The following is a 26,707-nucleotide window of genomic DNA, read 5'->3' on the forward strand; positions in this document are numbered from 1 at the left end:
CTGCACTGTTTTCTTTCTGTTTGTATGTCTCCCCTGTACTCTTGAATATGATTCCATGTATCTAGTACAATAAAATGATCACAAACCCTGAATATGCAACACTTTTTTTTGAGCACTGTAGTAAAATTAGCACTTCAAATCACTACTACTTTCGTGAAGAAAATTATCCAAAAATCATGTTTAATCCTCAGCAGTATGTTGTTTGAATATTTAACTGCAATCCATCGACAGACATAATGGCAACAAGTTATTGTATTTTTTATTAAGTCTAATTTAAGAATAAAATATGCTCATGGTGCATATCTTCATTATCTGACTATCATTCCCTTAGTTTCTACTGTCTTCTTATTTTGTACTCACTACATTATACAGAAGCATTGTCCGTAAAAATTAACACAAATTTATAAGAATCACAGTGTCCAGGCCTAGGCAGGAAACAAATGTTTTCTGTTACCAAAAATGAAAGCTCTGTTTGAGAATGGTAAATTTGCATTTTGGCAAATTTCCATTTAGGCAGCCAAAAACTACTCTATATACCTGAAATGAATTACATGTTTAGAGAATACTTGACAATAAATAACATGGTAAACGTATCATTACCTTCTACCCACTGTTGGAGCAATATGCTGTTACTTCTTATCTCCTTTGGCATTTATTGTCACTTCTACAGCACACACACCACAGATTTATCAGATGTCACATTAACACATAATCCTAAAATAACCCGTGACCCCGGTGTTCTCCCTGGAATTTGGAGATGTGACTCACATCCTTGAAAGGTGGTTGGTTGGTTGGTGAAAGGGTGGGTTTCCTCTATCTTCGCAACCAGACCACCTGCAACACTATGAGATGAGTTTTGGAATGTTCTTCACCCAGCTAGTGGCCATGATTACAGGAAGTAGACTATTTTTTAATGCCGACACAAAGAACGGGAAAAATGAAGCAGACAAACTTGAAACGAACAATTACATGAAAATTACTCCCAATATATGCACTTAAGCTAAAATATGCATATATATATATGCACTATAAAACTTTACCAGAGTAATCCACATCAAGTGATTGGATAAATCCGTTGAGAGTATATGCATTTTCCTTAATGAAAAAAAAACATGCAAGTATGCAAAAATCCGCCCCCTTCTTATTATCAATTTATATGAGAATCCAGAGAGATTTCCATGTATTGAATGAACACAATTCCATGTTCTTAAGTAACAAGCTCTTTATTTAGAAATAAAATTACACTCAATCTATATACACATCCTTAAGAAAATTAATGCAGTGATATTTTTTTTTCTTCATAAAATCATACATATACCACACGCATAACCTTAACTTTATAAAGTGAAATGCCATCGCTGACAGATGAAACTGAACCAGGAATGTGCAGCAACATTATGGTATAATATTCACATATAAATCAAAGGTAAGTTTTGGTTCAATAGTTCATGTGACAAGGATCCAGGAAACAATTTTCAAATAGCTAGCCCAAACACAGACACAATGCAATACATTGTTTTATTTTCCCAACGAACTGTGCAGCTACCATCAGTGCTATTGTCCCAGTAACAAGAACTAGCCACTTGAAGACCAGCTCCATTCTTCTGCATAATGGTGCAGGTGACTGGAAAAAAGAATTGGAATAAATTTCACTTCATATTTAAGAATACATGATGTGCAAATAAACACGCGAAAACAATGAACTTTTGTAATTGTGCAACAAAACATGTCACGACTATTTTCCACTTCTAAAACATGTAATTCTGATGCCTAAATCTATTAAGACCATTTTTCACAAGGAAAGAAAGAAAAGACTTATTATTGTGACCTTTGGATGTGTAAAAAAACTGAGAATATTCATCAATAGTTTGAAGTTTCATTTGGAACTTCATGGTACAGTTAACGGCAAAGATAATAGTAAACAAATTGTCCATCAATATTTTCATTCATTTTTATTCCACGTCCTGTCTTGTTTTAAGGAATGGAATTCTGCTGATGGAAAGCAGATGTTGTCCTCCGAATATTGATGTTTCTATTTCAAATCATGATCACCACATTGTGAAAAACAGACTGAATGAAAATGATGGTGGACAATTCGCCTACTATTTATTTTGCCATTGGGTGTACAATACTATATCTATATCCAGAAGATTCAGAAGCTTGGAAGAGGTGTTATCCAATTTGTACCACAACCTCAAAAACAATATCATCAAAAGAGCCATTTTGAAGCTGTAAGTTCTAAGGGCAGAAATGAAACTATTACAATTGGGACTCCCCGATGGCATAGTGGTAATGTAATTGCCTTGTAATCAAGGGGTTGAGGCTTTAACATCAGGTGAAGGCACATGGCACAATGGTTCAGATCCCACTTTAAACTGTAGGTCCAGTCCCAATTAGCCTTTCTGTGCATAAAATGGGCTTAAGCAACAATTCAATTTGAAATTGTTCCAATTCCCCACAGTACAACAGATTCTAACACCAAATGGTGGGTCTGATACACTAGAACACAGGAACGTATAAAAACAAAAAAATACACATGCAATTGAAAGTGCAGCAATAAAGTAGTGTAAAAAAAATTAAATGTGAAAAATTTTAAGACCAAATTGTATGAATTGCACATGTCATTCCCACTTTTGATTTCCTTTGAGTCCTGGAGGTGAAATCTAAATAATGTGTCAAAAAGATTTCTATGGGCAGCAGAAAGCAGAAAGTAAAAAGTTACAGCTGTCTTAAAATGACACCCACCAGAAATAGAAAGAGCAAGTAAAAAGAAATACCCTTTGCCATTGATGAAATGCTCAAAGTAGCTTATAATTTGCAAATGTTACCATATAATGTAGATGCTGTAGGTGAATGATTAGAATTATGGATTCAAAATCTCGATCTCATGATACATGTTGATATTGCATGACAATACATATTTTCTTTACTTGACAATGGAAGCTCTTAACACGTGTGCCTTCGAACCTACACTGTGACAAATAACTTTCCTATATTTAATTATTTTTCAAATTATAAATATCCTCGAATATAGACATGTGAATTTCTTTACAATCAAATATTATACACACATATATTTGTAAAACAGCCGCTTATGATAGTAAATTTGCTCTTAGATGAAGCTTGCTGTCAGATCAACTTACAGCAAATGCTCTTTCAGTATATACAGGGTGATTGGTAATTCGACCTATTCCTGGAAAGGGGTGATACTAGACCACATTTGCAACAAATTTGACCCTATGCACCAGGGGTCGGAAATCAATGGGTTTCGAGTTATTGCTGTTTGTAGATTTTCGTGACATATTCCGACTTGCGACCAAAAAACTACTAATTGTGAAAAAACTACTACATACTGAGCACTCAATCGACACGTTGCTAATGAATGAGTGACTACTGAGGAAAAAATTCATGCCCAAAATTCCCATACCCACAGAAAAAAAAAAACAGTCATTGGAGCACACGTCATGAAGAAATTTGGAAATTATTGTTTAAATCGAAGAGGGTTACTCAAAAAAATGGTAACACACTTAGTGTAAAAATTAAAACTTCCTCATTTCATAAGCTCTCGAAAAATATACAAATGTTGTCAACTGGCACACGAGTTGGGGGAAAAATCTGAATATAAAGCGGAGAAGGCACGTTGTAGACCTCTTTGTAAAGTGAAAAGAAGTTGTCGGTTGTGAGAAATAAAGGAACAAAAATGAGTGAAATAATAATGTTACGAGGGCCACTATTTATATTTTGAGCCTTGGCAACACTGATTGAAGTTAGGCGCGATTTGACGTTTGCACGGAATCGTCTGGCATTATTGACCATAACGTACTTCAAATGTTTTGTCAATAGCTTCATTTGTGTTGTTTATGTTGCCTTGGAGATTGCGCGACAACAATAAAATGGAATTAACTCGTGAACATTTTCGTGCGATGATTTTTTACGATTTTCGACGTGGATTATCAAGACAAGAGTGCATCGATCAACTTACTTCCACATTTGGCGATGAAGCCCCATCCTTTGCCACTGTGAAACGCTGGTATAAGAAATTTAATCGTGGCCGATATTCGCTCACCGACGAGATTCGCGAAGGTCGTCCAAAATCAGTTGTTGTTCAAGAAAACATTGATGCTGTGAAAAACCTAATACTGCAAGATCGTCATGTGACATACTGTGAGATTGAGGCAACCATAGGCATTAGTTCCACCAGCATATATAAAATATTACATGATCATTTAGCTGTGAGAAAGGTATGTTCTCGTTGGATCCCACACAATTTGAAAAAAAACTCAAAAAGACGCTCGCGTCAATTGGTGCAAACAAATGCTCAATAAATACAATCGTGGTGCTTCAAAAGACATATATAAGATTGTAACAGGTGACGAATCATGGATATATGCATATGAGCCGGAACGTAAACAGCAGTCGACTGTATGGGTGTTTCAAGATGAACCGAATCCAACAAAAGTTGTTCGTGCTCGAAGCACATCGAATCAAATGGTCGCCTGTTTTTTCGGGAAAACTGGTCATGTGGCAACTGTGCCTTTAGAGGAACGTAGACGGTCAACTCTGAATGGTACACAACAATTTGTTTGCCAGAGCTCTTTGGTCAAATACGGAAAACAAACAAATGCAGTCGGATCATTCTTCATCAAGACAATGCCAGCTGTCACACATCTCGTCTAACAACCGACTTTATGAACAGTCAAAAAATCGAATTGATGGGTCATCCACCGTACAGTCCTGATTTGGCACCCAATGACTTCTTCTTGTTCCCGAATGTCAAGAATAAATTGCGTGGACAACGATTTTCGTCGGCGGAAGATGCCGTTGATGCGTTCAAAAACCATATTATGGAGGTGTCTCACGAAGATTGGAAAAACTGCTTTGACAAATGGTTCGAACGAATGTGAAAGTGTATTGACCATAAAGGAGAATACTTCGAAAAACATTAAAGCAGTTTTCAATGCCAAATTCATTGTTAGGCTCAAAATATAAATAGTAACCCTCATATTTACCATTCTCATGATTCCAGGTTGTCAGAATGAACTGTTACAAAAACTACAAATCCTGTTCAAATTGCCTCCCCCGGTTACGTATGCAATACGCGTACTTCAGACACAGTCACTCGCATTGACACTCAGTCTCTTATGTATTGGGCGGCTGTCACAATTCTCTCTCTCAACTCTTCTTGGGAATACACTGGTGTACTGTAGACTAACTCTTTCATGTGACCCCAAATGTGAAAGTCGCATGGCGTCAAATCCCGGGAAGAGAATCGGCCCGCCTCGACCAATCCATCGCATGGGATAATTGTCGTCCAGCCACTGTCGCACACCCCGGAAATAGTGGGCTGGGTAGCCATTTGTAAATCATACCCCTTTTTGTGGCGAACGGCACATCCTCCAGGAGCGTCGTCAATTCTTCCCTTCGTTTTCGTAGGTAATGCCGTTTAGGTTTTGTGGCAGATAGAATGGCCCGATCACATGATTGTGGACGATTCCCATTTAGCGAGAATTTTCTCTGGTGAGCCTTCTTTTTAGATTTTCTGGGGTTATGAACCTTATGGGACCAAAAATGCGCATTATGAAAATTCGTAATACCTTCGCGGTCAAATTTGGATTCGTCCGTTCACAGAATTCTTGTCAGATGATGGTGGTCTACAACGTGTCTTCTCCGCTATATATTCAAATTTTCCCCCCAACCCATGTGCCAGGTGACAACATATGTATATTTTTCGAGAGCTTATGAAATGAGGAAGTTTTATCCGTAATTTTTACGCTAAGTGTGTTACCATTTTTTTGAGTAATCCTCTTCCATTTAAATGATAATTTCCAAATTTCTTCATGACGTGTGCTCCAATGACGTTTTTTTTCTGTGGGTATGGGAATTTTGGGCATGAATTTTTTCCCCAGTAGTCACTCATTCGTCAGCTGTTAGCAATGTGTCAATTGAGTGCCCAGGGTGTAGTAGTTTTTTGGTCGCAAGTCTAAATGTGTCACGAAAATCTACAAACTGCAATAACTCAAAACCCATTGATTTCCGACCCCTGGTGCATAGGTTCAAATTTGTTACAAATGTGCTCTAGTATCACCCCTTTCCAGGGATAGGTCGAATTACCAATCACCCTGTATATATTGAACTAGAGGTTGTTTCCAGTTTATTCCAATAAGTTTGTATTTTTAACTTTTTTGCATAAATAAAAAAACGTGGTTTGATTTTACATCAATGTTAATAAATATTACTATTAGAATTAGAGAAACCTGGATGTAGGAATGAATTGCATATTTATTCTTTTTCGGAACAATATATCAACACTGTAAGGTTATCTGGGATGATATTGACCACTGATATTCTTAATGCCACTATTATTAATATACAAGGATGAACATTTTCAAACAAGTTAACAAGCGAACCAAATTGGACAGCTTAAGTTAAATAATAATGTGGCATTTGATGGTTTCTTTTCTGCTTGTGGTTCTTACAACATTGACGTGTATAGTGTAAATTGAACCAACATTGTGTTTTCTTGAAATCACAGCTTGCCATGAGGTTACTAGCAATTGCAACATTAAAGTCTATGTCTGTGCATGGATTTAAATGTAAAACTTTATAACAAATTTACATCAAGAAACCCACGATACAGTAAGCAAATAACTGATATTTTACCATCATCTGACGATCCTGTTATAAAAAACCTGAGTATAGAGGGTTACGATTTTCAACCTATTGTCTTCTGTAGGAAATAACTTAGTACTCGTCAGAGAAGTTATATAAAAATACATATCCCAAGTGACATCACCGAGTTATTAGATGCAGCAAAATAATATTTTTGCATGTATTGTCTCCAATAAATGTCAACAATACATTTAAAAAAATGCAAGGAAAAAGATAGTTGGTTCTAAAAGAGATTCAAATCTGCAATCTACAGACAACTGGGACAGTATCTTGCCACTTTCCCACCTTTCTCAGTTGGATAACTTGAAGATGATATTTTGTCCCATGTTCGAATCCCAGCCTGTGCTTGGGTGTTCCTTGTGAGTGTCCCTGCATCAATTTCATCATATCACCACTCATCCTCATTTTTGTGATTAGCCAAAAGTGGCAGGATGGTGAAGAAAATAAACCACATCAATCAATCACGATGGAATTTTGTGTTAAGAGTCGTAAGAAATCTTGCACATTTTATTCATCTACGTGCTGTTTCTAACTAGTTTATCTTACAAGCCGTAATAGACTTTCAAGTTTGCAATGCAGATCCAGGTTTCCGTGGTAAATTATTCTCACATGTTTATCCTAATATCTCATGAACTGTAAACGCAAAGTGCCATTGTTACACGTTTGAAATGATTTCTCATTCCTGCGTGTTGGTTCCAGAATTAGCTGCAGGCCCCATGCATTTACATTGTGGGCATACTATATAGTACCTTTGTCAAATAGTTGGTACTCGAAAATCACATGGTTTTTCGTATTTTGTGTGCTGATTTTAGTAGTGTTAGTTGTTTACAGCTGTAGGTTCAATCCCACTCTTCATTTTTGGAAAGAGCAGTGTTATATTTTAAAAACAATATATGCATATTTATTACATATCCATACACACATACATATCACGAGTATAATTTGCAAATAGAGATACAAACACCTAGCAGCAGTTATGCAAAACTCACCAAATGTTTACTGAAATGTGCTGTAGTTTGGAGGAACAGTACACTTAATCTATTTGTTTCATTGCAAGAGCATTTCTAAACTAGTAAGAAACTTTGGTGAGATGAAAGGTAAATGCATCAATTTCCCTTCAAAATTGGAAAAAAAAACCAACAAAAAAAAACAGTCCGTTTTGACCTTATATTTTAGCCATTTGCATTAGATATGGTGAAAAGAAGTATGGAACATAAAATGTAGCCTGAAATGTACTGAAAACAATGCTTTTACCCCAGATTTCTATAATTTTTCTTAGCTGAGTTATCATAATTATCACAACTGCCTGCAAAGGTCAAAAATGTAGCAAGTCATGAAACAAAAAATGGCCACCATTTTCAAATGAAGTCTAGTTTTAGAAAAATAATGCCTGTTTTGAACTACCGTTGTACAGGGGTTACAATGACAAACAAATGATTTTTTAAAAAAATGGTCAAGCGAGCAGTCCTGACCATTTGGTATGGATTGACCTTGAAATTTTACGCAATGTCCAAAAAACGTAAATTTTTTGCCAGAAGGAGTAAAAAAACCATAAATTTCATTCTTTGTAGAGAAAGAGCATATCTTTGCAATGATTTTCAACATCAAAAACTTTTGGTTCCATCAAGACCACATGCTGAAAATTCAGGTTTTTGCAACCTTGTTTCCCACCACAAAAATTAGGCTACAAGGCCATTATTAGTCTTTTTATAGGCTTTTGTAAATTTTTTTGAGTGCTCATGTATTCTTTTCTGATATCCTCATTATTTCATTCAACTTTGCGTAAAATTTCAAAGATATCTGATCATTGGTTAAGGAGAAAAGGAATAAAATGTAAGCAAGGGTATCTTGTGTCGAGGGTCTCAAGAGTGACGGACAACACTGATTTAATGACATTTTAAAGTGCTGTAAAATGAAAACTGTTTGAGATAGAGTGATATAAATTTAGTATGTGTGCAAATGTTCTGTTTTCTTTCCAATGCCTTGCACTGAGACAGTAACCCCTCCCTGCCTCCCTCCAGTTCAGTGCATTGATTGAATGTAATGGGTTGTTTGCCCATGTAGGAAAATGTTATAAGTGGTTAGATGCTCTATATCCAAGAAGTCGAGCCCTCTCATAATCTACCACAATTTCATTTTCTTCTTTAAAATAGGGGGTGTTGGGTACTCAAGTAAATACAATGCAAACGTATACTTCCATAAGTTAACATTTTCAAACCTTTTTATAGACTACAATTTCGACCATTGTGACATTACTTGCACTGTAGTCACAATAAAATTATCGAAACATAATGCACGGTTTAGGAGGAGCATGGGTGGGCAAAGAAAGACAAGTCACCTATTTAGTGACCATAATAAAATGTTTCTGCAACTAGAAAACTTGACAGACTGCAATGGTATTAGATGTAAGTGAAATTGGACAAAGTGTTTCAAGATGATGAATGAAAATCTGATTTTCCTCATGTTGCATGCACGCTCTAAGCCATGCTCTCTTTATCCCAAAAACTGTCTACAATGCATTTTCGGAGTATAAGGATTACTTATTACTCAGTCATTGTAGATAATTCGTCGGTCTGCAATTTTGCAGTAACATTTTTAAAATTATATTTCATAGTTTAGGAGAGGAGTGGTAAAATCGCAAATTTTAAAGTTACAAGATGACTTAAAGGATTGGTGTCATATTGTATTTGAGAATAATTTGTCATCAAGTTTAAAGATGGTGGATGACAGACCATGTTTAAAGATAGTGGATGATAGACTGATTTAACATGCCTTGGGAGAGCTTTAAGTTATGCTAATATTTGAGGTTAGATTTTCGTTAAGAAAACCAAGTCTCAGCTACGTTAGGACATTACTTTCATAGCAACCAGATATTTTGGAGGATGGATACGGTATTCCATTTGGATGAAATCAGCCAAGACAATTAAATATGTCAGCCTTATAATTTTGGCATGGTTAATAGAATACACGGAGGACATATTTAAACTTGAAACATCGACAAAAATAATGGGAAAACAAAACTGTGATATATCTACTGTGAACAAACTGTATTGAAAAGTTTGTGTGCAGCTACCGTATGTTCTATAGTAGTTAAAGTGCATACAGCACCCTGCCATGAAGGCACATTCAGGGGATATGGGGTAGGGTCTGACATATTCTCGATCTCTGCCATTTTGGAGGTGATGTGATCACAACCAAACTCCGGCTACATTTGCCACCCCCCCCCCACCAGGACCCATTTATTTGAGGACGGGTGAGTACCAGAGCTGCTTTGTGCAGGGACAAGACCGGGAAAATTCCAACCTTCGATCACCCAGCCCAAGATTCGAACCTGTGTATTCTGCATGGCAGTCAAACAGCCTGTCGACCTTTTTGTAATAAAAGTAATACCCCTAAGCAGTAGTATACCTCGTTTTCTCTCTATTTTCTCAATTATCACACACATCAATGTTCTCTATTTTCTCATTAGACAAACGGAAACATCCTCGTCAGAATCAGGATTCGAACCCGGGACCACTGGCATTACAGAATGCTGCGTTAACCACTCCGCCACAGAGGTCGACTAAACCAACACAGCTATCAAACATTAGTATAGTATTGCAATGCGCAACCGTGGGAATGATCATAGATATATTAACTATTACGCCATCCAGCAAGAGTAGAATCAAACTGTTGGTCAAATTTTTCAGAACATAGTATTTTAGATAATTTAATCATTTGTCCCGTACTGTGGCTGTGCGGTCATGCTTTGGGCTGTGGCTACGAGACGCGTGCAGGTTCGAGTCTCCTTGGGGAAACGTAACAGCTTTTTTCCAGAGATTTCGGCCTGTGTATGACACTGGAGAACACTCACCATCATGATTAAAATGGGAAGCTACGAATGAGTAGCGTAATCCGGTTATGAAAACCTACAACAACGACTGGGGGTTCCTCGTGCTGATTGGATGATCTCCCACCTCAGAGTAGAATCAGATAGGAGTGCTGCCGGTAGTCGGTAGGTAGGCCTGGGCCCTCTTTGGTCTGTTGCAACATGGGTTATGTATGTTTTTTGTTTAACAGAAAATATTAAATAGTTTTTCATTCAGTGAATTAAAACAATACAAATTGAATGTTCCAATATATTACTATCAGAGAAAAATGTATTTCATTTTTAAAATATATATATTTATAAACATAACCTGAAAAAAACTAAAAAAAACACCCGGGTTGGGTTTTTTAAAAAAAACGGGCAAAATGCCAACCCTGCTGTAAACCAATGACAATGAAAACTGAAAAAATTGGAAAATACATTCAAATGCTGACCTGATAGAATTCTAGAGTTTAGTGTGAATATTTGTCTGAGGCAGACCCTGTTAGAGGGCAGAAACGTTACGTTTTTAGCATATATTTCTTATACAATAAATTTTGCCTTGGTCATCATTTGAATGTTTCATTAACATGGAAACAAGGCTTAACAGTGATACCATTGAAAAATATGCATCGTCCTGCTATTTTTTAAAGCTTACACGAAATCACAATTTATTAAAAATATATTTCACTGCAGTAAACATGAAAAACAAAGAAAAATCTTACCTATGTATTTGAAGGGTTTCTGAAGTTTCGTTAGGGCACCCAGACATGATTCTACCACAGTGGAAGTCCAAGAGTTCACTTTAGCATTCTGGTAGGAGTTCCCACCAATTGTGTTCTCTATTGCTTCTTTGATTATATTGCTCACTTCATCCACAACAAATTGTGTCTGAAATGAAAATTACTCATTTATTTCCATGATGGATAGATATTATTACTAAATCATGTATGAATTATTTGCTAACTAGGACAATTTGACTGAAAATTGAACTGCCCATGAAATTATGCTTGCTTATGAAGTTCTTGTTCAAAATGTAAAATAAGCTGACACTGGGGAAAAAATGGGAGATGGGAGTCTATATTTTTATTAACCTTTTAGTATTCATGAAGTGAATAGTAATGTAAATAGTTGACACAAACAATTGAACACACCTTATTGTGAGGTAGGCTATCTCATGAAGGACTCTAAATAAATGCATGTTCATCTAAAAGAAAAGTAAAGTGCTTCCCTCTGCTTTGCACCATGCCATGAAGGCATACTTGGGGGTGTGGAGTTAGGGTCCCACACTTTCTTTATCATGGCTGATGTGATCACCACCATGCCCCTGCCTGCCTTTACCCTCCATAGTTTCCTCCAGGTACCCACTTTATACAATGCTGGGTGGGCACTGGAGATCGAATGCGGGCCTCTCGTATGTTAGTCAGATGCCTTAACAACTGAGCTACCACAGCTTATATGTTCATCTAGTGACGGATTTCCACAACCTGTTCCATTTGGATCAAGTAGTAACAAGGCCCTTAATATAGGCAATGATGACCTCCAATTTAAAAACAAAATATTTCATAGAAAATAATTGCATTCAAAGAGTTGAAATCTCTGCAATGACTAAAGGATTCCATTGAAGTGCTGGGTCTACTCTATTGTTTTACTGAAATAAATAACCTGTCTGCTCTTGGCCCTTTTTACAAATCATTTGTTTAACCTAAAATTGAATAATATGCTCTATGGCATGTCCCTCAAATTTAGATAGATTAAATTACATTCTAAATTTGTTCTTGGCTATTGTTCATCAGTGAATACCATGTAGAAAATACATGCAAAACGACATCCTTCTGAAAATGTTAAATATCCATACTCCTCACGAGAGACAAACTGGCTGATCATCATCTCCAGGAACATTACTTTCGAGTGCCATCTCTCAGAACAAGAAACACTCAACTTTTCACTTCTAAGAAGCCAAGATACATTATTCCCCGTTCCGCAGACTGCGCAGACAATACAAAAATTTAGCAAAGCAAATAAGACGTTTTTGACAATCAGGCAGATTTTAGAAGGCTTTTGAGTAAAAATATGCAAGTCATTCTATCACGTGTAATTTTAGTTTTTGTTATTACATCCCAATGTAAAATGGCAAATGCAGCATTTAAAATCTGTTAAATCAATAAATAAATTTATTACATCCTACTTTAGGTTACTTCATATAAATACGAGGGGGGGGGGAGGCTGAAAAGTAATGCCTCCTATTTTTATTTTTATTTTTTTTGACTGTAAAGATATTTTAGATTTTCAGCAACCATGCATTGTACTCTTCAGACTTTCCCCCTTCTTCATTCGAAGTTTCAAACTTCTATCACCAGGGGTTGCTGAACTAGAGTGAGGAAAATGGCAGCATGTAACCATACTATGTCGGTGCTCCGGAAACTGCGTGTGGTGACAGAGTTTCTAACTGCAGAAAATGTGTCCCCCAATCAACATTCATCAGAGAATGAAGGCTTTTATGGCAATGAATGTGTAACTTCAGTACTGCATGTTGTTGGGCTGTTCATGCTCACAATTTGACAGAGAACTTCTTGAGACACATTTTCTGCAGTTAGAAACTCCGTCACCACAAGCAGTTTCAGGTGCACCGACATAGTATGGTTACATGCTGCCATTTTCCTCGCTCTAGTTCAGCAACCCCTGGTGATAGAAGTTTGAAACTTGGATGGAAAAGGGGGAAAGTCTGAAGAGTACAATGCATGGTTGCTCAAAATCCAAAATGTCTTTACACCACCAAAAAAAAAAAAAAAAAAAAAAAAAAATAGGAGGCATTACTTTTCAGCCTGCCCTCGTATAATCGTAAAACTTGTTAAAACATGCAACTTGTTATATATTTAGTTAAAGAGTGGATTTCTACAAAAAGATGTAGAATTTGCAGATCATTGAATACAGATATTAATTTATTAGTGTACTAAATTTTGAATGTGATATGTTGACATTTTTTTTATGAAATCCTTATTGCTTGTTTAACATTGTTGTGAAGTTTCAAATAGATTGAATGATGTGTAAGGAAGATTGAATAATGTATAAGGGAGATAGAATTAGTTTTCTACAAGAATGCAGCTCACACTTGGAGGCTCTGGGAATGGAAAAAATTAGCAATCACTGAAAGTTTGAGGGACTATAAAAATAAAACCAGACAAGTTAGAGGCAAATATATATGGGTCATTCCACCTGAAACCACCCAATTGAAAGACAAAAGGTAGCTTCATAGTCATGGATTTGTATCAAATAAAGAGAAGAGACCAGTAGCATAGATCAAATATTCTCTGCCAAAACTTTGAATGTGTATGCTTTATCTAATAAAAATTATAGCACTCATATTATATTACTTCCCTACTAAAAAAAAAAAGTCCTAAACTTAAGATTTTTGTTCACAATTGAATATCAATTTTGGACTTAAGTTTCAGCCATTTTCATTAGAGATGGTGAACAAAGACACACAACATAAAATAAAGCTTGAAATGTTCTGTTCATTTTTCCTGGCTGTTATCATAATTATCGCAACTGTCTGCAAAGGCCAAAAATACCCGTAGTCATGAAACAAAAAATGGCCACCATTCTTAAAGTCAAGTTTTAGTAAAAAAAAAAAAAAAGTCTGCATAGGTGTCAGAACAAAAACATTGAAAATTTTAAAGTGGTCACGCATCCAGTACTGGACCATTTGGTATGGACTGACCCATATGCGTTCTGTACACAAAGTCTGGTCTTAGTACAATTTCTGTGAACTAAAACTGGATGAACATCACAATAATGTTTCTCCCACTTATTCAACATTTCCAACAATATTATTTTCACTCATATTAGTGGTAATTTGTGAGTGTTTTAGGACCATTTGTCAAAACTATAGCTGTATGCCAAGTGTAAAATTGATTCATACACACTATACTGAAACCTGTGAATTTTTTACTATGAAAAATATGAACATTCTAATTTTTTAATATTATTTTTAACATGTATTGATTATGATGTCTAATAATTTTCATTGTGGTAAAACCTGGGACTACCTATCAAACAATTACCCAAAGTGGGGTGTCTTCCAATTTCTCAATGGGGTTGTAGCACTGATCATGTTTCCCGAAGTCGAGTATGCACTCTTTAAAAGAAGGTGTGCGACGGCAGCCTGCTATTTGGAAAACGTTCCCCATACAAATGCCATACTGCATGGCTATTGCTTCCTGTCTCGCCATAAATGAGATGCATGTCTGCCAGCTCCTCTGCGGTGTATGCAGCCATCCCTATTGCTGGATATCTGCCGACCCGTAAACAACGAACACTAGTGCACTGTACACGATGGGCCGTGCCTATCGATAACACCATCAGTGCCTATTGCGAGGTTTGCCCAATTTGCCAAGTTCACGTCCTTCCACTTGTACGTATTCAACCGCAAACGTGTGATGGTAATCTGATGCGTGGTGATGCTGATATCGCAGTATGTGAAGCATGAATGGCAGTGACTGGTGCTTTCCTGCCGGAAGAAAACTACTGTGTTAGCACCACTAACGGGAAATGCCAAAGTCAAGGTCACGCTTCGGCCTTTCTGCATGTGGGTACGTACAAATATCGACAACACAACATTGTGACCTAAAACATCACCCAGGTTGTCCCTGCTAATCACTCCAAACCTTTCCCTACCCCCATGACTTCAACAGACCCATTCGATTCCATTGGGGAATCCCTTGCGCATCAACTCATCTGCCATGCGCTTTTTTTAATAGAGCATGCCGCATTTCTTTGTGGAACGTCCTTCGCCGCGATAATATGGTTGGCGGTTGTGCCACTATTTCCTTGTCAACATAATTTTCACACTTTTTCTCACTTCATTAAATCCGAATGGGTGCAGTTTTCGGCATTTCGTCACATGAACTTGTGTGTTTATTTTCACTTGTAGAATCACCTCCTACATGCTGGAATCAAACTTTAGAAACACCCTGTATATGTGTGTGTGTGGGGGGGGGGGGGGTTCACCATCACCATGGAAGGTAGAATTAAATCTGCCAAGTTTCATCGAAATCTGAGATCATGGGTACCGTGGTCTGGTTGAACTGGCATTGAATGACCCCTACTTTAAAATCTGCTCAAACATAGTGTGTTGGTAGTTTATCACAGATGTGTTTTTTCATTACATTTGTGGGTGTTTCAAGTAAAGTATCTCTTCTGTGTATCAAGTGTGCCAAATTGAAGTCCATCATATTAAACATTCTTGGCTGATTTCACAAAAATATAATGTCTGACTTGACCTCGAAAGTAATTTGCTCCATTGAAAATTTCATGTCCAAACATTGTAACACTTCTTAAGAGTGGCCTGGAGGTTGGCATGAAAGTAGTTTCCTGGCCCGATGCGATACAGAGACACCTAGCGACATATCAGAGGACTAGGAAGAGAACCTTCCTCCCTTCACCACCCCCTCCCCTCCGCGTGACTCCCGCAGTGAAGTTTCCAGGAAAAGGACACCCACCTGTTTCTTTTCATTCTGGTTTCGGAGGCTAAAATTTCTCCACTGGCAAAGCAATTCGCATTTCACTGCTTGCTGGCTGACTCTTGCATGGAACGAGAAGAGTGGCAGGCTCCCGAGGCGGAACCTTCATCACTGAAGTTTTGACTGAATAAATTTGGTTGATTACAGTGGCTACTATAATTATGTTGAATTTTCTTGTTGAGATTGGAATTATCAATTGAGAGTAAAGAAGGAGGTAGAGAATATCAGTTGAAAGAAAGTATTTTTTTAAGGGGGTGTTCTTTTATACAAAATCGATATATAATAATAATGATAATAATAAGGCAAGAATTAGTAACAATTATTATTTCAACTATTAACGAATCGAGTCCCTATTAGAGATGGGCAGGAGCGAAACTACCTGGAATTTAAAAAGGGGAAACGTGGACATGCGTAATAACATATGGAAAAACTGAAAAGGAGAAAGACGGACAAAACAATGTAACAAAATGTACAGTAGTAACAAAGATGTCAGGAAACAATAGTATAATATTGAACATACACTTTGATGAAGTAGTTTTCTTTGTTATGATCTGAATTAAGTCCCTTTGCACAGTTCTCATCGTTGGAGTTCACAGCAGCTTTAATCGGCCAATATTGATTGATTTTGTTTATTTTACTTCGCCTTTCTGCCACTCTTGGCTAATGATGATATGATGTAATCGATGAAGAGACGCTCACGAAGGACACATATGCCCAGACCGGATTCGAACCCGGAACCACTGGCGTCGTAGCGAAATGAGATAAATACTCCACCACGGGGCCGGCTAATCGGCCTAGGGTGGGGACAAACTCTCAGTGGTGATGGGAATCCCCTGTGGAAACATATGACCAGTTCCTGCATCACATTAGTTGCTTTCTCCTATTGTGATTTTTCCCAACGTTAATTGATTGCTTCCCAAGTGAAATTTCAGTCCAACTAATGATAGTATGATCTTCAAGGTCAGCACTATACGTGTTATGAAGAATTCGAAGTAATAATTTGTCAAGTTAGAAAGTCAGCAAAAATTATGTTTTTATACTAAATTTTACATTAATTGAAGATTTGCAAAGAAACAGTAAACCTTTTTGTTGGTTGATTGATTTAGTGTTTTAAGTCCACTTTATGCACAGTAAGGCTAAGAGGGACTGGACCTACAGTTTAAAGTTGAATCAGAAACCACTACGTGCCTCCACCGGGTATCGAACCTTGAACCCCTTGATTACAAGGCGGCGACACTACCACTGCACCATCGGGGAGGCCAGTGTAAACCTTTTCGTAATCGTTCCACTCCAAAAACAGATGTTTCTGTAACATCCACATCAAGTTTGTTTGGAAGTAGTGATGTTCTATGACACACACACACACACACACACACATATATATCCTCAACAGGTCCTATAGACCAGCAATGTCAAACTCAATTCGTGAGTAGGGCCGCATAACGATAATGTCAAAACTATCCGGGCCACACATCTAGAACCCCAACACCTTAAAATCCAGAACTAAGTGGTTCGACCCAAGGGGGCCGAAGGGAGGGGGGGATTCCAGTGATTATTATTGCAGCATCGATATGTAAATTATATAGACCTCCCTCCATATTTTTTCATGGTTATAGTATTTTACATGTTACTTTCGAGTATAAATTGGTTACAATTGTAACTGTTTGTTTGCAATTATAGTTTCGTTTCGCACAGATTTCACTGTTTTTTTTAACAAGCTTCTCAAAAGTGTGCAATAAGTTTTTTGTTAGCATGAAACTCTTAATGCAGACAACAAATGTTTTGTCAGTCATTCTTGATCATTCGGCTGTTTCATTAATCTTCATTATGGAAAACAACTTTTCACCAAGGCAAGTGCAACCAAAATTAATAAAATTTCTACAGCAAAATAGCTTATTCGAGGATCCTGCTATGGGAGATATAAGAAAAATCAAGGATAGCCCACCTATACGAGTTGCACTGCAATTAAATACGTTCCATTCGAAGTCAGGACTTGCACACGCATCATCAAAAGAAAAGGGAGCAGAGCAGAACAAGATTATTGCCCTTCGCACCCTCTGAAGTCTTGAAACCTGTTTCCAACTTCATCACGTAGTATTTTTACTGTGGACAAATATTCCTGTCATTCCTAGTATTCCTGAGAAGTTGGGAAGGACAAATTATAACTTTATTAAAAAGTTTTAATATAACGGAAGACTGTAACTTTGCAAAATGACCTCCACTTCCTTCAAAATATCAGCCCTTGTGTCACGGGGAGGAATCATTCAAGTAGTTTTACTGTCATATCGAGATAAGAATCGCATCCACGAATGAAGGGAGCTAACCGAGCTAGCTCACAGACGTGCGTAATTTCGCATATTGTGAGGGAAAAGGCAACAACACGAACAAATTTCGCTTTCAATTGTTCATTGACTAAGTCATAAATCCTCTCCTCAACTGTATTTCTGATGTTTTTATTAGCTTTGCTTTTCTGCCACGTTTGCCTAATGGCGACGATGAGGATGAGTAATGATATGATGAAATTGATGAAGGGACACATACAAAGAAAACCCATGCTCAGGCCAGGATTCGAACCCGCAACCTCTGGTGTCGCAACGGGTTGTGCTAACCACTCCGCCACAGATTATGGCAAATTTATTTCGTGATAAAGAAATACTTCTGAATGGATTTATTTTATCAGGGTACAAAAGTTCTACGCTTTTCAGTATTCACTTCACAACAAAAGTAAGCATTTCACTTGAAAAATCTACATTCCTCTTCTATAGTCCTTTTCTTACTCCAACGAAGTTTGGGCAGCGATATGGTTCTCTGAAACTTTTACAGAAACTGGCTTTTCTTCCAGGTAAATCCTTGAAAATCAAGAAACAGACTTATAGGCGACAGAAAGTATGCACGCTGCCCTCCCCCAGCTGGCAAGATATTTTCGTACTTCAGAAGTAACCTGTCAATCACCTTGCTTAGTTGACACAACACCTACTCTATAATGGAATGTATACCTGTGTAGGGAAAATTGGTCAATGTGTTGAAGTTTGGATGAGTCTGGTCCTGTATCACGAGAAAAGAGAAAACGGGATAACTACAAATGTATAGATAATTTCAAGCATGAAGTGTTAAGTGGGGCCAAGGCGGGCCGCATTAACGTATGCTGGGGCCTACATGCGGTCCGCGGGCCGCGAGTTTGACTGGCCGAAATATCAGGAGAAAAGTTGTTACGCTTCTCCCAGGAGACTCGAACCTGCGCGCGTCCCGTAGCTGGAGCCCCAGGTACCAAACTCGGGACCTTTTGACATTATGAGGTTCATCTTTACCATTACGCTATAGGGGAGGCAAAATATATCCGAAACTAAGAAGACATTTTGAATGGACATGTAGAATGTAGGAGGCAGGGTTCGCGCTGAAGAGGAAGAAGACAGGGAATTCTCCCTCCCCTTTCCTAACCTGTACATCTCTAATGTAATTCTCAACCAAGCCAAGAATCTTGTCCTTCTCCATTTTATGTCGCTTTTGTTATTGTTAATGAAGAATTCAAATTAATAATTTCTTTAAATCTCAAGTTAGCAAGTCAGCCAAAATTATGTTTTTATACTAAATTTTACATTAATTGAAGATTTGCAAAGAAACAGTAGACCTTTTCATGATCTTTCCACTCCAAAAACAAATATTTTGTAAGAGTCACATCAAGTTTATGATTGGAAGTAGTGAAGTTCTAGGAACCACACACACACACACATATATGTAAGCAACAACAATAGTAGGCTATTGTAATTTGGAGGATGTGATTTGTGAGCGGAACAAGCATGGGAATTTAACGAAGTTCCTTTGCGAATCATCAATTGTGTGTGTGTGTGTACACGTATTTCCTATCTGCACAAAGTACTACATGTGAGGTAAAACTATCGAAATGTAAAAAGAGGAAGCGCTACCACCCTCCCCGCCTTTTCTACATTTTATTCAAATCGAACACGAGGCACGTATCTAGATATATATTTCGGAGGGGCGTCCTAACGTAATGTCTCAAAATAATAATATTAATAATGTTAAATTAAAATAAGTATAATTATATTAAATTAATTAATATATTTTTATTACATGAATAGGTAAGAAGGCGGTATAACAACAGTGCAGTATAACATCACGTATTAATTATCTAGCTTACGTGTAGTTAAGGTCGGCAAAATTTGTAAATAAATAGAAACTGGCCTGGCAAGGAAATTAATGTCAAATAGATAAAGAATATAATATTTATTGAGTATGAAAAAATGATGTTAGATCCAGCTGACGAAAGTAAAATTCCTGGTAATATTTTGTTTGCATATTATTATTAGTAGTAATAATTCTTGCATAAATCTTCTTTGGTACTGTCATTCAAAATCGTATTGCTTTCCAATATTCTTGCGGAAATAAACAATTTGCGATTAAACAACAACCTTATTTTCATTACTTAATTGAAGTTATTTTATAATCTCATTATTTTCATTATTTAATTTTTGTACTTGGTAAGTCTTTCGGGGGGAGGTTGGGACACCTGGACCCCCTAAATACGTCCCTCGCGGTAGGGGTCGAGATAAAGTTACTGTGTCACGGTAAATATGCTCTGCTTCTCTACACTCAAACATACACAAACTCATGGCCTTCCTGCTTTCTTGGTTTCTTGCCTGGGAAAGAGGCAATAAATCATGCTGTGACAGCTACGGGACCTTCTGACGAGGGTACGGAACCCAGCTGTGCAGAGAATTAAAACACCCGCGCGAACTAGCCCTCCCGTCAGCCTGGGGCAATTTTCGAACAGACATCTAGTGGCCAAGTGGCGAACTATCATGAATGAAATTCGGCTGAAGCGGCCGTATCTTTCGCCGTCGATAATACATGACATTTTTAAACAATCATTTTGGGTTGTGCAAGTGACTTTTGAAAGAAAAGCCCTCCCTAGCTTAGTCATAGAAGGATTGAGCATTACGTTAGTATGCATCATAATGGCCATTTTCGTTGGTGCTACCCACAAATCCTATAACCATTCTGTGCTTATTTACGTATTTCCTTATGGGAAATTGAAAAAAAATAATGGAATTTGTGCACATTTATCGAACTGAAATTGCATAAATGTGTCATGTACTCAAAGTTTCATAAAGTAAGTTCACATCTACTGCGTGTTTTCCGGCAAATTTTTGTCCTAAAACGTTATATTCAACAAAATGCAAAAAAGCCCATGTTAAATTTAAGCACTTTTCACGGCGACCTTCGCCAAACTCCACCTCCCTCTTAACAATGCAACATATTCCCATTTTTTAATTTATTTTTTATTACCAAACTGTAGCTCAAGTGATGCCCTAAAATTTAATCTGCCAAAAAATGCAGTTTAGACAGAAATTTGAAACTATAATCAGAATGTGTAGCTACCTCAATATGTGAAAAATCTTTTTTCTTCTGCCATCTCGAAGAGTTTTGAGCGATTTCACTCAAATGCAAAACCATATAATTCATCAGATGTATCTAGTTGCTAGTCCTCCTCTGTGGCCGTGCGATCTAAAGGCACCTAGCTTTAGATTCCGACTGCGGGATGGCATAGGTTTGAGTCTGCCTGGGTTCTCGGCGTGTGTACGGGACCGGTGGCAACCCATCATTGTGAGGAAATTGGGGAGCTTCAAGTGAGCAGCATAACCCGGTCTCGGAAATCTCCTATAATGGCTGGGGGTTCAATGTGCTGACCCCACGTCACCCCAATATCGGTTGAAGATCTCCACACCTCTAGGTAGGATTGTGGGAGGAAGACTGTCAGTAGGATTGTGGGAGGAAGACTGTCAGTCTGGATATCAGCCTAGGCCATTCAAGGGCTGGCGAACCACGGGTTAGTTATTATCTAGTTGTTATGTGAATTTAATCTTAAAGCCTCCACATTGGTCATCAACTTTTCCAAATCAATGCACTATATTAGAGAGTTTTTAATAAAAACTTAAGAGCTCAAGCAATGTCCTATCATTTCTGAGACATTTGTTTCTTAAATCTACTACACTGCTCGCCATTAAAATTGAAACACCCAGAAGGAAATGAGATAGAAACACGAAACTTGGCAAATATGTAGTTCATAATAAGATAAGAAAATGATTACAGTTAGAGCTCGGTGGTGTGACATGTGACACGTAGAACATGGTTGCATAACGCCAAAGAGCTAGTAGCGTGTACAGCCTCCACGGGCGGCAATAACTGCTGCAACACGGCAAGGCATGGACAGAATGAGTCTATCGATGTCTGCTTGCGGTATGGCGTCCCAAGCGGCTTCCGCATGGTGCCAGAGGTCTTCAACATTACGTGCCGGAAACCTGAGTTGGGCCAGCCGGCGACCCACCATGGACCAGACATGTTCAATTGGCGACATATCCGGCGAACGAGCTGGCCAAGGAAGCAGGGGCACGTAGTTAGCTTCCATAAATGCGAGGACATTCCTTGCAACATGGGGGCGCGCGTTATCCTGTTGAAAAGTGGCATTATGCAGTGCATGGATTAATGGGACAGCAACAGGGGTGAGAACCTGTGTGATGTACCGTTGGCTGTTCAATGTCCCTTGAATGTGTACGAGACGCGAACGAACACCTATGGCGATGGCACCCCATACCATGATACCCAATGAAGGCCCTGTGTGATGATGCATGATGCAGGCATCATGAAGCCTAGGGCTACGGTGCCACCACACGCGTGTACGTCCATCATGATGTTGTATACAGAAGGGGGATTCATCAGAGAACACTACAGCATTCCACTCTGCCATCCATGCACGACAGTCTTGGCACCATCTCAGACGCAAACGCCTATGCTCTAGCATCAGAGGAATCCCCAACAGTGGGCGCCGGGAAAAAATTCCCCGGTTCGCCAAACGACGAAGCACGGTTCGTGGGGACACTGGACGTTGTAAAACATCCCGTACTTCATGCGCAATCCTCGTTGACATGGCCGTTCTGTCTGTAAGGGCCATGCGTATCAGACGTCTGTCCTCTCGTTCCGTCGTCCGACACGGACGTTGTGAAATTCTACGTCGCTCTACAGTGCCTTCCTGGACCCACTGGTTCCATACACGGATCACTGTGGATGCATTCCGTCCTACACGGGCACCGATCTCACGGTAGGATAATCTGCATTCACGGTATGCAACAATTCAGCTGCGATCGAACTGGGAAACCTGCTGGAATCGCTGCCGTATTCGACGACGTGGCATTGCTGACCGATTTTAATACACTACACTCACGACCATGCACTTTCACTGCTCTTCTGCACCTATCTGACCTGCTACAGGTACCACTTACCAGATGGCGTGGCAGACGCACATGACGCATGACGGCCTTGAACACCTAATCATTTCCTTCTGCACCTCTCCTCTACACACTGTGCACATTTCGTCCGATTCCGATTACTCCTTCTGGGTGTTGCATTTTTAATGGCGAGCAGTTTAAAATATAGCCTAGTCAAATATGAGCATAATTTAAAGGTGTCGCAACATTGGGAAAATCAATCTTCCATCCACCATTGTCAAATGTGGTGAAAGATTTTTCTTAAATGCATTGTGAGACCAATTCTCCAAGGTATCTTCATGACAGTTATACAGTGCAGTGTAAAAGTTTATCAACATCAATTTTTTCTGCGATGGCTTTCAAACTTTATAGATTCAAGACAAATTTGTATATATTGGGTAGCAAGGTAGGCATATACCTACATCCTATTCCTTCTAACGAGTAGCTTACATTCACTGACACATTTTGGACATTCCTTTCCTTTCTTCACGAGCCCGTGTTCAATTAGAAAACCCACTGGATCCTCCACACCCGGTACAAACTTCACCACGCATCCAGGACACGTCATGCTTCTAACTCTCGTTCCAAACGCAAGCAGTTCGAAACACTGGATGCCGAATGAACATGAACAAAACACAATCACGACGCGTCATGATAGTCACAACAGTGTACGAAGGTGATGGTGTACGAAGCTGTACGCACCAAACGCTATTCTCAGTCGGAGAATTAATTTTCAACGAACAACATGAATTTCAGCTATGAAACATTCCCACATCACACAAAACACCTTCCCAATGTTCGACAATGCTACAAGAACTTATTACGGTAAGTAGTTTCTTCCGTAAAAATAAATAAATGTGTCCGAAGGATAGTAAATTTTTACCGATTTGGAGTGGGCATGCAGTGTTGCAACCTTCTTAACCGAAAAATACCTACTTTCACGTTCATTATGTCATCACAAACCATTGACGGATAGCTCCAAAAACCATTCCCGATAGCCCCAAAAATCATTGACGGATAGCCCCAAAAACCATTCACGATAGCCACAAAAAACATTTACGATAGACCCAAAAACCATTCACATTAGCCCCACGAACCATTTCCGGCAAGGTTAGGTTAGGTTGGGTTAGGTAAGCATAGTTAAAAAAATTAAAATAAAAAAATTCTGGTAAAAAAAAGGCACATTTGGAAACACTTCTTGCTCTCGCGAGACCGCGTTTGACTTTCGACACTCGTGCCATCTGCAGGTTCATAATGGAAACAACGGCATAATGTTGTCGCTTCGCACAAAAGGCTACTTTATTACATCAAAAGTGCTTATTTTCTGTTGTGCAGCATTCCATAGTGACAAAATACCTCCACGAAGTTTGATAAATGCAACAGAAACCCATTTCCGTAAGTAGTTTCTCCTGTAAATTTGAAGAAAAGTGTCTCCGATATAACAGACATTTACCAAATAAATTACTGCCTTGGTCAGCATACTTAGTTTTTCATAATCATGGAAACAAGGCTTAATGGTGTTATAATCAAGATAAAATTTTTCTTTGTACCAATCATCAGTTGTTCAAATATTTTCATATTATTCCTAAGAAGCCATGGTTACTTGCAAATAAATTTGGTTTTCTGGTTTCAACATAAGATTACCTACGGTATATTGAACTATAATTGTATATTCTGCTAAACTTTTAATATCTGGATGCTGATCTTGTCATACATGTGCTTGTTCTACACTGTATGAACATGCTATGTATGTAAATATACATTATAAAGATGTGAAAGAAATATTTGCTACATACTTCTTCTTGTAGAATGATTTTTCTATCCCATGCTTGTTTTTTTACACAGTGGCGGAAAATTGACGTAAAATAACTAACTTGCATGTATATGAGACCAATTTGTTTTTACAGTAACAGTTCCAATTGTTTTATGATTTTTTTTCAAATTATCGTAGCAGGAAGACTAATTATTGGAGAATTTTGGCAATCATTGTCACAAAATTTCAAAATTCCTTAAAGTAATTAGCACTGTTTTGATTTCGAAAAAGTTATTGATGTTGAAAAAAAAAAAAAACTTAAAAATTACATTACCTAAGCATGCATACTCCCCGTGGACAATGTATTTTCCATTGACAGGCGACTGTAAGTATTGTAGAAGTAAATCGGAACCTTACTAGAATGGGAGCAAATTTACAATACCGGAAGTATCTTCAATTGCTTTCAAATTCAGCATACTCACTAATTTTGGCCTCGTAATCAAGAATCGGTACTTGTTTACTATCCTTCGGACACATTCATTTATTTTTACAGAAGAAACTACTTACCGTAATAAGTTCCTGTAGCATTGTCGAACATCGGGAAGGTGTTTTGTGTGATGTGGGAATGTTTCATAGCTGAAATTCATGTTGTTCGTTGAAAGGAAACCATTGGTGCTAGCCCCATGAACCATTGGCACGTGGATAGGTTAGTTCTGTTAGATTAGGAAACATAGTTAAAATTTGGTGTCGTGTTAGTATCGGGATCTACAAATTGGAAATAATTGCGAACCATTGGCGCTAGCCCCACGAACCATTGGCGTGTGGTTAGGTTAGGAAACATAGTTAAAATTTGGTGTCGTGTTAGTATCAGGATCTAGAAATTGGAAATAATTGCGAACCATTGGCACGTGGTTAGGTTAGTTCGTCTCAGGCAAGCAAAAAGGCCTATCAGAAAGACGTACTGGTAATGTGAAAAATTGCAATTAATTTCATCAAAACAACATTGATACACCTTCAGGAATGTTCGGCGAATACGTAAGTACGAATGTCAAAAATTGACGAAACGAAAAAATTAGAGGTGTCCGAAGGATAGTAAATTTTTACCCTTCATTGTTATTTCAAAATACGTTTTCTTAAAATACCTAAAATTAACAAATTACATACGAGACATAACTGGTCTCTTTATGTTCCGAATAATAGGCTATATCGGACTCGTTAAGACAGCATTCCCATAGTTTGAAAGCGCAAGTGATTAGCTCATTGCTGTGAAATATTCAGCAGGACAGACAGTTTCTAAACACATAATAATGCTGTACATATTGCGAATTTAGTTACTTATGTCACTTAGGTATGGTACATTAAGAAATCAAATCGATGTTATGTACATACTGACAATACGAACTGATTAACATTATAGAGCTCCATGTACATACGTACCTCTTCTTTTTCGTCGTCAAACATTTTATATTTGAATATTAACTCTTATTTAAGAAACTCATATAAAACTAATTAGCATATTAGGACTTCTTAGCCATAAAAGGATAAAATTCACCCTCTACATATGTGAAATTCCTTCGAACTTTCCTTTGCAGTGGTACCAGAATCATCTGTTAAAAAGATATGTAACTGGTACAGT

At 38.0% G+C, this 26,707-nt stretch overlaps 1 protein-coding gene across 1 annotated transcript; it reads right to left on the reverse strand.

Moving 5' to 3' along the window:
- Positions 1-1,204: 1,204 nt before the first annotated feature.
- Dlc90F (dynein light chain 90F) lies at positions 1,205-26,674 on the reverse strand. Its single transcript, XM_083137467.1, has 3 exons — positions 26,509-26,674; positions 11,242-11,407; positions 1,205-1,624 (listed from the first exon to the last, which is right to left on the reverse strand). The coding sequence occupies exons 1-3, from the start codon at positions 26,530-26,532 to the stop codon at positions 1,476-1,478; spliced, it is 339 nt and encodes a 112-aa protein (XP_082993593.1). The 5' UTR covers positions 26,533-26,674; the 3' UTR covers positions 1,205-1,475.
- Positions 26,675-26,707: the final 33 nt, after the last annotated feature.

This window comes from Lepisma saccharinum, chromosome 16, assembly GCF_977018435.1.
Source record: "Lepisma saccharinum chromosome 16, izLepSacc3.1, whole genome shotgun sequence".
NCBI lineage: Eukaryota > Metazoa > Arthropoda > Insecta > Zygentoma > Lepismatidae > Lepisma > Lepisma saccharinum.